General features: G+C 44.9%; 1 protein-coding gene across 1 annotated transcript in view; it reads left to right on the top strand.

The window, feature by feature from the left end:
• Positions 1-4,209: 4,209 nt before the first annotated feature.
• LOC130114084 (polypeptide N-acetylgalactosaminyltransferase 18-like) overlaps positions 4,210-12,780 on the top strand; it is a 306,147-nt gene continuing 297,576 nt past the window's right edge. The window contains exon 1 of the mRNA XM_056281837.1: positions 4,210-4,450. Coding sequence (XP_056137812.1) covers positions 4,210-4,450 — 241 coding nt within the window. The remainder of the gene's footprint in view (positions 4,451-12,780) is intronic.

A 12,780-nucleotide genomic window follows, 5' to 3' on the forward strand; every position in this document is an offset into this window, starting at 1 on the left:
AGAATATTCTTAAACTGTGGGCCAAGAAAAAAATGTATAACTCGAGTTTTAACCGGAGCTGTGTAAAACGCAAAGTTTCATAGAAAAAAAGAGGGGTGTGCAGGGGTATGCACAATCTGATATACAGCTTGTGCGGCATGTTAGTTTAAGTTTAAAGGAAAAGTAATCCCATGGTAAAAAGACAGAAGTTGGATGTTGATACAAATTAACAATCCTTGGTAATGACTGAAAATAAGGAGCTCATATATATCTGTCTCCAAAAGTATGTTCTTAAGCAAAATTTGATGATTTCATGGGCGCCGTTATTAAAGCTTTTTACCCCCTAGGGAAAGTCTTCTGGACCACTTGTGTAAATGCTTTGTCATCACACAGGCACAGGCACAGCAACACAGACGGTAAAGCTTAAAGTAACGAGCTCTCAGGTCATTAACTGAACTGTTTTTACATAGTTGTCCTGCTCTAAAGGACATTGTTAGCCGACTTCATACTCGGTGTCTTTTGTCCCTTCATAACATGTCTGAGGATGTTGACGTCAGCTTGTGCGGTGTCTTCTGCTTCCTTCAGTATTGAGTCTATGTGGCCGCATGCTGCAAAGAACATGATGGCCCCCTAGTGGCAGAAAAACAGAAGTACAAAATCACCTCACAGCTTTCTCTTAAATGGTCAATCGCTCCTGAAACGTATTTTATCGACTCTCAAAATTACAAGTTGCCAGTCCAGCATGTATTTATTTTACATTTACTATTTCTTTTAACATTCTACTTTTTTTATCCCCATTAATCAGACATCTCCATTATGTTTTCTCTCTATTTAAGTTTCACAAAAGTACGCTATCGATGTTTACTTATTCATACTGTTTTTTTTATTCTTATTCCTATTTATTTGGTCTTATTCATTTATTGTCTTTACCTTCTCTGTTCTCGTGTCTTTTGGTCTTATTCTCATTTTGCCTTGTTTGGTTTTATTTCTTTTGTAAAGCACCTTGTATTTATGTTGTTTTAAAAGTATTATTTTTCATAGCAAATTGTTTGGTAAGCTTGACTAATGTTAACACACTGAGTGGTTGAGGCTTTATTTTCAACGTTGTGATAAATGGAGTCAAATGTAAGGTTTGCTTGACTTCCAGATATGGAGAGAATGTTGCATTTTTCAATCTGTTATATCAGAAAATTATGGCAATGTGCAGGGTCATTTGACTAGCACTTGTGCTAAAGGCAAGAACCGTCACATCAGCTGTTATTATAGACGTACTGGACTTGAAAGCCCCTACCGACTGCCGTAGCTGACTCATGATTGTGATTATTTACATAATAAGCCATCAGTAAACTTTGAGGCCAACTCAACTTGCTGCAGCTGCAACTGCAGACGCAGTGCAGGAGTCTCTGCACCCTCAGTGGCAGCATGTGAGGAAGATCTTGGTCCTGGTAAAAGTATTTCTGGTCACAAAGTCAGATATTGATCTTTCATTAGTGTTCACTCACCGGAACTGATCAAAATGACACAGGTCGCTGTGTTGTGTCAAGATTTGTGTAGGATTAAGCTAGCTTTTGTCGTGAAAGCATTTATTGATTGCTTATTTGTCTATAAAGCGGAAGAAGCCATAGTCCTAAAGAAGGACTATGAGGACCTACAGGTAAAGAGGGAGACATCAAACTTGCACAAAACTTGGATGTTCCTTGGGAAGGAACTCGAAAACTTAAAGAAAAGCTCGGAAACTCAAAGCTTTTCACTAGTTCAAGTAAGTGGACGACACCTGGGTTAGAATTAAATCACAAACAATGCACCAGCTGACCGAAGACAACAGAACACAACACAAAGGAACATAAAAAATACATTACAATAAATGAACATCTGAACTTATTTTTGACAGACAACAGCGTGTTTGCCCTCTTCATTTCCTCTATCTTCTTCTTTACATCTCTTGGTTTAAGTAACCCCAAATTATAAAGGAACACTGTAGTTTGCCTGTTTGTTGGTAATAAGGTCATTTTGAAATAAAATCACGTGAGATGTATTAAGAGATGCAGAGGTCGTCACTCAGTCTTTCCTGAAATGTCCAGGTCTTTGCTCAGTTTCATGGCCATACTGAACCCTGTAATAATAGTGTAGCGGCCCTGTGCAGTTGGGAGTTGTGGATCAGCGGAGTCGGTCTAGCGTCTTCCTGCTCTTGCCAATCACGGGAATGCATGTTATGTCGGGCAGTGTGCGTGCCAGTGGTTGGGTTGGGTTGGGTTGGGTTGGGTTGGGTTGGGTTGGGTTGGGTTGGGTTGGGTTGGGGGGTCTGGCCCGCTGGGTGCCTATTGGCTCTGTTGTGTGTTTTTCAAAGGCGGTGGGTTTTTTTGTTTGTTTTCGTTTTAGGTCTGTCTCTGCTGTTTGCTCTGGAGCGAGACATTGCTGCACGAGAGGTTTAATAAACCCACCTATGCGAGAAACCAACTGTTGTCTCCGTTTTTCTAAGTGAAACATTACACACGTGTCAGAAGTTCACATCGTTTGACGAGGGACAACAATCCTATCGGGAGCTAGCCGAGTATTTAGTGTCAGTTATTTGACTGGTTAGCGTAGTCGCCCGTGGTCCGGGCTACCCAGGTCGATTCCCAGCTGCCTCCTGAATTCGCTGCATTGGTGTCAGGAGCGGGATGGTGAGACCACGAGGCCATCGGAAGCGCGTGCGCCCAGAGGCGTGAGGGAGTTGATATGCTGGAGCACGCCCCAGATAGCAGACAATCTGGGGCACTTTTGGTACTTCCGGCTCAGTTATGGCACTGGTAACTGTTGTGTGGGCCAGACATGGCCCAAATGCAATGAACCGGGCTTGACTTGGGTTACAGCACATACTATGTGGGCCAGATGTGGGCCATATAAGGTGGATCTGTGGCTGAGCTGAGGCAGCCACACTCACTCTGAGTCATTCAAGGCCAAATGTGGGCCGTAAGGTAACTGCAGATGTGGGCCATATTTGGGCCAAAGTTTCTTTGCTATCTGGGCGCGGGGGCGCGCTTCCCGAAGGAAAGAGGTAGTGTAACGACCATGAATGAGTAGACTCGCTAGCCGGTTGTCCAACGGGTCAGACCCTTTGTAGTTGAATGGTTAGCGCAGTCGCCCGTGGTGCAAGCGACGCGGGTTCGCGTCCCGACTGCAGCAGATTCTCGGCTGCCTCCTTGAATTCGCTACAATAGAATAGGTAGTTAAGTTGCTGTATAAATTCACTCTGTAGGTCATATACATACCCTGTAATAATGGAGTAAGTACCCAGTGTTTAGAAATAACTACAGTATAAATTGTTTGTAAGATCCCAAATATTACCCCCATATTCCATAACTTCACATCTTGTTCCCCATATATGTGCACCATATATGTACTGGTACGTACTGTACTGGTACAGCAATAGTACTAGTATATTAAACTGTAACCACAGCGTAACGACGCTGTGTGCTAGTTATCAGATTTTTAGGCGAAACTGGGACGAAACAGCCTGAATCAGCCATCGCGTGTTTGGTTTATTTGGTAACACAACCAGTCTCATACGCCTACTCAAAAATGTCTTTGTGATCTGGCCAAGCATATTTATCTTTGATTTGATATTGTGGAGGCTGAGGTGGGATGATGGGGAGGCAAGCATATATGGGGTGCGCAAGCTCCTCAACCCCCGCACAGAGGCGCCACACGCGCGCGCGCACACACGCGCTGCATAAACGATAAACGCACCGGTTTATTTCGTTTGCTGTAACGTGCTGATCCATCAGTCGATATGGGCTCCTTAGCATTTCTCTTTAACCCCGCCCGCCCCATCTTTTCTCTTTTCTCCTCTCACTCTTGAGCGTTGTCGGCGCACTTCAGTTGTGAGGGCCACTGGAACGGAAGAAAACACGCCTCCGACGACCCTGTTTGGTTGGACCAGGACCAGGCGGTGCAGCCGATTGGCGTTCGTGGCGGTGTGTGAGCTCGCTAGTAAAGCCCGCTGGCCGGCGGGCGGAGCGGAGCGGACGGGGCTGCAGGGGTTGTAGGGGCAGGTGGAAGCCGTTCAGCGGATGGACACGGCGTAACGGACGGTTCTGCCTTGGCAGGAGTCGCACAACCGCAGCATCGCAGCAGCGATATATCCACTAAATCTACATCCCTGCTGCGCGTCGTGGCTGAGTTAGGTTTGGTTTCTCTGGCGCTTCTTCCGTCCACCTGCCTCGTGCGCACCTATGGAGAGATGTCGCGATGCTGTGCACAAGGAGAACTAAAACTTTGGTGTCAACATGCGTGATACTGAGCGGCATGACCAACATCGTCTGCCTCATCTACGTCGGCTGGATTACCAACTACATGGCCAACGTGAGCTCCAAAGTTTCGGAGAGCGGCGAAACGGAGGCAAAGTTTGCGGACGACGCCAAAGGAGAGACGCTGAAGATCATGGAGAGGCTGGAGCGGCTGGAGAGCGTCGTCAGCCAGCACATCAGAGGTAAGCGGCGCCGCGCGTCTCTGCTGGGCGCCACAGCACCCAGAAGGTGGTCTGCAGATGGTGCGTCCGGGTTGCACCCACATTCCGTTTCCTACTTACATGAAGTGGGCGACTTGCGTTTGCACAGTTGACCCATTTAAATTCCTCTAAAGCAAAATCTGTGGCCTAACCTAAATTCAGATATCAGATTAGGTGGTTTGTCTAACCACACGATCCGGGTCGGTGTGGGACGTAGACCTCCAAGTTTAGTGGTTGGCAGTTTACACCGCCAACACAAGTGCAACACTTGCAGAAGACAGCGAATGAATGAAACTGAATGAGACGTTTCGTAATTTTGTAGACGTGAGCAACTGTATTCCAGTAAAGACACCAGAAAGAACCAAATACAGGTCCACTTACAGCAGGAAGGACACTTATTTTATTTATTTATCAGTAGCGTCCAACGCACCTAACTCAGCCGCATCTGTAATAATGACACGTATTCATGGCCACTACATAATGTTAAATATCATATACGTGAAGCATGAAGGTATCGATTACTGTCCTCTCACCAGCCACACAGTCTTTACTAACACCCTTGTCACACGACGGTCAGCCAAGCCAAGACAAGAGTTGACATGGTCTGATAGACCACTTAGCAAAATCACTGACACAACTAAGAATATGAGTTGTTACATTATAACTAAGACTAACTAAGACTGTTGTATGTGATCATCAATGTTTATCATGAGGCTGCATACATACACCCAACTGCTCACACGTCTGGTCTTTAAACACCATTCACAAATAACGCACTCTTGTGTGTGAGCGTTTTGGACTACAGGAAATCAGAGAGTGTGATGATGATGATGATTGGCGGTGGCAATGATGATGGTGATGGTAACATGGATGTGAACACATCTGCGCTTTCCTCTGCACAATCTGCACCTCTGTCCCTTTCTCAGAGGGTCTCTCTCTCTCTCTCTCTCTCTCTCTCTCTCTCTCTCTCTCTCTCTCTCTCTCTCTCTCTCTTTCTATATATATATATATATATATATATATATATATATATATATATATATATATATATATATATATATATATATATAAACTTCGTTGAAAGAAATACTCAACGGTAGGAAAAGTGCTCAACAAATAAGGAGCAAAATAATTCAGTGATTCAAATATATATATATATTATAACGTGCATGGATAAGAAGACACGCTGGCCGCTGGTTGGCGGGTCTGACCCTTTAGTCGAGCGGTTAGCGACGTCTCCTGCGGTGCGGGCGATACGGGTTCGCTTCCCGGCCGCAGCAGTTCCTGTGGTTACGTCGTCCCCCGAATTCGCTACGATCATATATTCAGATAACATATATATAATATGATATAACATATATAATATTGTAACGTGCATGGATAAGTAGACACGTTGGTCCTTGGCTAACGGGTCGGGCCCTTTAGTCGACTGGTTAATGTAGTCGCTTGCGGTGTGGGAACCACGGGTTCGCGTCCCGGATGCGGCGTCCCGAGCTGCCCCCTGAATTCTCTACATTGGTGTCAGAAGTGGGACGGTGAGGCCGTAATGCTACGTTCAGACCAAAGGCGGCGCGAATGCATGCAAAGTCAATGGGAGGAGGCGAATGGGCGGAATAATTCGCGGCGAAATTACGGGCGGCGCGAATTGGGCGAATCGAGCGACGAACGCGCCTTCGCGGGAGTTCAAAAATGTCCAACTCGGGCGAATATTTCGCCAGGCGATAGCCAATCACCTTCAAGTAGGGTTAGAACCCGCCTTCGTGTTGGGAAAGAATACACGCCCCCTACCCAGAATTCTTTTCGGACGCCGTCCAAACGCAACTCCTGAACGAGCCGGTGAAATTCGCCAAGCTGGGCACGTCTCCGGTTTATGCTATGAACCCAAACAGAACGCTGACGCCGGTTTCGGCGGCGCAAGTTGATATAAAGCAGAGCCACCGCAACTGATCTCTGTCGCTCATCCATCACAAGTAAACGCAAACTGCTCGTGCGTGGTATTTGTTGTGTGCGGTCTAGCAAACTTGCTAGCAGCGTTGGTGTAACTAGACTGCTTGTTGTGACGTCAACACAGCGAATTCGCGTTCTGTTCGAACACACCTGGCGGAGCTGGCGGCCAAACACGGGCGAACAAAGCGGCGCGACCTCTCTCGCCGCCTTTGGTCTGATCGTAGCATAAGGCCATCGGAAGCTCATGCGCCCAGAGGCGTGAAGGAGCTGATATGCTTAAGCGCGGGGACGCGCTTCCCGAAGGAGTGGGGTAGTGTAACGTGCATGGATAAGTAGACACGTTGGTCCTTGACTAACGGGTCGGACCCTTTAGTCGACTGGTTAACATTGTCGCTTGCGGAGTGGGAGACACGGGTTGTGGCGGTTCTCTCCCGGCTGTGGCGGTTCTCGGACTGCCCCCGAATTCGCTACAATATAAATCCATCTTATCTGAACCGTTTATCCTGCTCTCAGGGTTGCGGGGATGCTGGAGCCTATCCCAGCAGTCATTGGGCGGCAGGCGGGGAGACACCCTGGACGGGCCGCCAGGACATCACAGGGCCGACACACACACACACACACACTTTCACATTCATACCTAGGGTCAATTCAGTACGGCTGATTCACCTGACTTAACGTGTCTTTGAACTGTGGGAGGAAACCGGAGCCCCTGGAGGGAAACCACGCAGACACGGGGAGAATATGCAAACTTCTATAATAACATAAAATATTATATATATATATACACACACACATACACACACACACACACACACACACACACACATATATATATATATATATATACACATACACATACACATAATACACACACACACACATATATATGTGTGTGTGTGTATGTATGTATGTGTGTGTGTGTGTTTATATATGTGTGTGTGTATGTGTGTATATATAAATACTTGACTAACTGGATTATTTTGCTCCTTTCATGTGGAGCACTTTCCCTACCGTTGAGTGTTTCTTTTAACAAAGTTATATATATATATATATATATATATATAACTTTGTTAAAACACATACACACACACACACACACACACACACACACATATATATATATATATATATATATATATATATGTGCCTTGGTGTGGTTCACCATGCATTAAACTTAAGATGCAGGGTTTACTATGTAACTGTGTGTCATATATTAGCTATAGATGTATTGGCTGTAGATCTATTATTTATAGATATATTAGCTATAGATCTATAGATACTATATTAGCTATAGATTTATCATGTATATATTAGCTGTATATATTATGTATAGATGTATTATATATATATATGAGCTATATATTTATTATTTATAGATATATTAGCTATAGATAAATTATAGCTACATTAGCTATAGATATATTATAGCTATATTAGCTATATATCTATTAGCTACCGATATATTAGCTATAGATTATTCTGTTCCCTCCACGGCAGATCATCAGTATATGCCTATGGTCATGCCAACCGTGTGTGATGTGTGTAATGTGTAACACAGAGCCCTGCATGTAAATGTATAGATACTGAGAGTAATGATGTAGTGTAAAGCAGTGGCAGTGTTATATGTATAGGTTGTGCATAGGTTGAGGGTTACAGCAGGTGAACAGGCTTGGCACTTCTCTGCCAGACTTCCCTCAGTACCCGATCTGCTGCCAGATTATTTTATGAGGCATAGGCTGATGTGTTAATGTGATTTTGCCTTGTCACTGATACAACGAGACTGAACTGTCCTGCAAACTGTTCTGCAGACCTGCGGGGTTGGCTGATGATACTTCACCATATGTGTCTTCAAAATGTAAAGACTAATTTGGCTTCCTTGTATGCTGTATATGAGACTTGCTGGTTTCATATCAAGGCTATATATGAATAAAATAATGTCCCCTATTTTCAAATATCTTTTTTTGTTTTGTTATAGTATTGCCAGTAGATTTGAAAGATGGCCCATGGTTCTGTCACCAAGTTAAGGAAGTTGTTTTTGTATTCAAGGTTCATGCTTGTTTCGTCACTTAAATCTACCATGATTTTCTGCAGCACAATATGACAATATCTGTCTCGAAAATACCAGAAGGAGTTGCTTAATGTCACCAATACACCCCCCCCACACACACACACACACTCCAGATGTCTGCGTCTGGAAACAAGGGGGGGCCCCGTCTCCCTAAAGGCTCGCCCCCCGGTCTGCAGCGGACAGTGCAGCGACGTCACAACATGGTTTTTGCGAGGCTGTTTGGAGATGGCGGCTGGCAGAAGAAGAAGGTCCTCCTTACAAACTTGGACACACAAAAACCTCGATAAAAGCACACACCAGACCCACAACAAACCACACCAAATCCACAGCAGACCTACACCAAACCCACACCAAACCCACACCAGACCCACAACAAACCACACCACATCCACACCAGACCTACACCAAACCCACACCAGACCACACCAGACCCACACCAGACCCACAACAAACCACACCAAATCCACACCAGACCACACCAGACCCACAATGGACCCACACAAAACCACACCAAACCCACACCAGACCCACACCAAACCACGCCAAACCCACACAAGACCCACACCAAACCCACACCAAACCCACACCAAACTCACACCAGACCCACACCAGACTCAGACCAAACCACACCAAATCCAGACCCAACCACACCAAACCCACACCAAACCACACCAAACCCACACCAGACCCACACCAAACCACAGCAGACCCACAGCAGACCCACATCAAACCACACCAAACCCATATCATTCCACAAAAAACCCCACACCAGACTCACACCAAACCACACCAATGAAACCCTTTCACTGACGGTGAAAGAATTTCATCGTTTATCATCTTATCTTTTTAGGCTGTAGAAAAGAAGTGGAACACAGATGTGGAGACAGTAGTGTTTTTTACTGAGATATAATACAAGTCACTGCAAATGAGCCATGCACATATATATTAACAAATATCCCCTGTACATGGGCTGTCCCAAAGGCCCAGTAAATTAGCTCGAGTTAAATCACTGTCGTGATACAGCGGGCTCCGTATGCAAAGGTTATTTATCTTATGTATGAACGCCGTGTTTAGTATAACGACTGACATCATGTTACATCATGTGGTTTTAGTTGACTTAGCAGCTAATCTGCTTTTACAACATTTGGAAGGCAAGTTAAACGTTCCTCTATTTTGAGCAGCAAACCATTAACAAAGTCGTACAAAAGTTCAACCAGGATTGAAACGGGTCAAATAGATTTTGAATTATAGTTTTGATTCATTTTGCTTTTGCTCCCCAAAAATCTCAGCTCATGGACGTCAACGCTGGTCAGCATTCTGCTGGTTTCAGCATGTCCTGCATTATCAGCAGTTCTCCAGAAAGAGATACTGGCACATACAAACATCTTGCACACAAACATAATAAAACCCATCATGTTATTATGCACAGACATGCAGATGCGCGTGCGCGCGCGCACACACACAGAGTCTATTATCGTGTGTGCGTTTTGTTACACAGTAATTGCATTGACCTCATGCATAGTTAACGTAAATTAACAGGTGACGATACCGACAGCGTTTATCTTGTTGGAACGACGTCACTTTTATAACCAATTCCTCGCCGGCCGGATTTGACATCAACAACTGAACACACTGCACGGGTGGATCACGTGCAGCACAACACACGTGCTGTTGATGTCTTTACTAGAGCACATAGTATTTAAAGTTTTCTTTTAAATCTATTGACACACTATCATCCAGTTAGACAAACTGTCATTTCACGTGCATGGAGTGACATCACTGACCTTGAACTCGCTGCAAAGTGAACGGTGGTGTTCGTGCAGGTGGCTACACATGTTGGAAGCGTTTGCCGCTTTTGCAGCAACTTTCTTCTTGCACGTTCGGCAGATGGGGTAGTCATCCTCTATGAGCTTCCCGTCGGAATTCTTAAAATAACCAAAATATGCCCAAGACTTCTGGCTTGGTCTGTTTAGACGGGTGAGAAAGCGGAGCAGCAGTATCACCTCCTTCAGCCATTGTTTTGGAACAAAACGAGCTCGTCAGTGCAGCGCGTTCAGCTAGCAGCATGGCACGCTGCGCCCGCATGGCGAGGTCATTTCCGTTGAAGTGATAATAAAAGAACGGTAAATGAGACCATCAAAAATAGACACGGTATGATAATCCCCAGGAATTTTATCACGATATATCAAATTAAGTTAAATTATTAAGTTTCCTTTATTAATCCCCTTGGAAATTACTTTACTGCAAATTAACCCATCCTAGCTGTTGATCTGTGTAGCCAGGAGCAGTGGGCTTCCGCCTTCATGCTGCAACCGGGGACCAGTTCTTTTCCCGTTGCCTTGCTCAGGGTATAAACCATAACATCCGTGTCTTTTTGATGGTGAGGAGCCCACGCAAACTCCACACAGAGGACGACCTGGGATGACCCCCCCCCCCAAGGTTTGACAACCCCGGGGTTCGAACTCATGACATTTTTTTTATTATGAAAAAACATGCACAACACACCTCTTTCTTTTTTTAAATTTTTTTTTACATATTTACACAGATATATGCATGATCATTAGAACAACAAGAAAAGCAACCTTCTCACTGGGCCACCGTGTCGCCCAAAAATATTGAAAGAACCGGAAACGGTCCCATCCATATTTATAACCTTATAGCTCAATTTACTGAACCATCTGTAATCCAATGGTACTAAAGCAGATGATGAGAGTGGAACATTGTCTTTATTCTTCTATATGTTGAAATGCATCACATGCGCGTGAGCGTGATTTGATATGTTGACATGTTGACTCGCGATGCCAGATGTATGCATGTATTGTTGTCTCAAAATGCCATAGCTTTGTGAAATTAGTTGACATGCATCATTTGTGTATGACAGAATTGGACCCTTTAGCTGACTGGTTACCCGGGTTCACTTCCCGGCTGCGGCAGATTCCCGGCTGCCCCCTGAATTCGCTACATTGGTGTCAGAAGTGGGATGGTGAGACCGTGAGGCCATCGGAGGCGCGTGCGCCTCGAGGCGCGAGGCAGCTGATAGCGATGTCTCTCGCGGTGCGGGAGATACGGGCTCGCGTCCTGGCTGCGGCGGTTCCTGTGGTTGCCCCCCGAATTCGCTACATTGGTGTCAGAAGTGGGATGCGCGCAGACGCGCTTCCCGAAGGAGCGGGGTAGTGTAACGTGCATGGATAAATAGACACGCTAGTTAACGGGTAGGACCCTTTAGCCGAGCGGTTAGCGAAATCTCACGCGGCGCGGGCGATACGGTTCGCGTCCCGGCTGCGGCGGTTCCTGTGGTTGCCCCGCGAATTCACTTCAATACATTGTTTATCAACCTTTTGTCTGTGAGACCGGGTTGACCTGGTAACGTTTTTAGGCCCGTAAAGCTATGTGCCTGAATCTGATTTAAGGCAGGTCTTCCTTTGCATAACTATGTTTTTCAGAAACTGTTGCATGCCCCGTTAGCTGGTGCTGTGTTACATTGCAGGCAGGATGTGGTGGAAGCAGAGAACCAAAGCTGGGAAGGGAAGGAGAGAATCCGGCCAAAATAGCGGCATGATTACTCCACCGTACTCTACTCTGACACATGTGCACACAAAGTCCCTGTGTTGTACACCAAGCCTGCCGACAGCACAAGTTAAAAAATATCCCAAAAAAACCAAAACTTAAAATGAACCCCCCAAACAAACAAACAAACAAACAAACGAACCACTAAATAAATGAATAAACAACGGTATGTAGAAGAGCATATAATGTACAATGGGTACTAGCCTCCCTTCATTGGCTTCTTGTCTGTTTTAGGAGCCAGTTTACGATTTTATTACTTGTTTTTAAGTCTTTAGATGGGCTGGCACCACTTTATTTATCTGAGCTAATACATCATCATACACCAGTCAGAGCACTCAGGTCAACAAACCAGATGCTCTTACATGTTCCGAGATCCAGGCTTAAGAATAGGGGCGACAGAGCACTTGCAGTGGCTGCCCTGATCTCTGGAACAATCTACCAGTACACATAAGATCTGCTCAGACCCTAGAGACTTTTAAATCTTTGTTAAAGACTTACCTCTTCTCGCTAGCATTCCATTCAAGTTGAGTTTGACACCGTGATCTTATTGTGCAAATATACTTTTACACTTATGCTTTATTGTTTACATTTTATATTCTTTATTCTATTATGTTTTCTTTCCATATGTTTTTATATTCATATGTGTCACTTATTTTATATTGTATTCTAAGCTTGTGCAGCATTTTGGCTCAACTGTGGTTGTTTTAAATGTGCGATATAAATAAACTTG

This window comes from Lampris incognitus, chromosome 6, assembly GCF_029633865.1.
Source record: "Lampris incognitus isolate fLamInc1 chromosome 6, fLamInc1.hap2, whole genome shotgun sequence".
Lineage (NCBI taxonomy): Eukaryota > Metazoa > Chordata > Actinopteri > Lampriformes > Lampridae > Lampris > Lampris incognitus.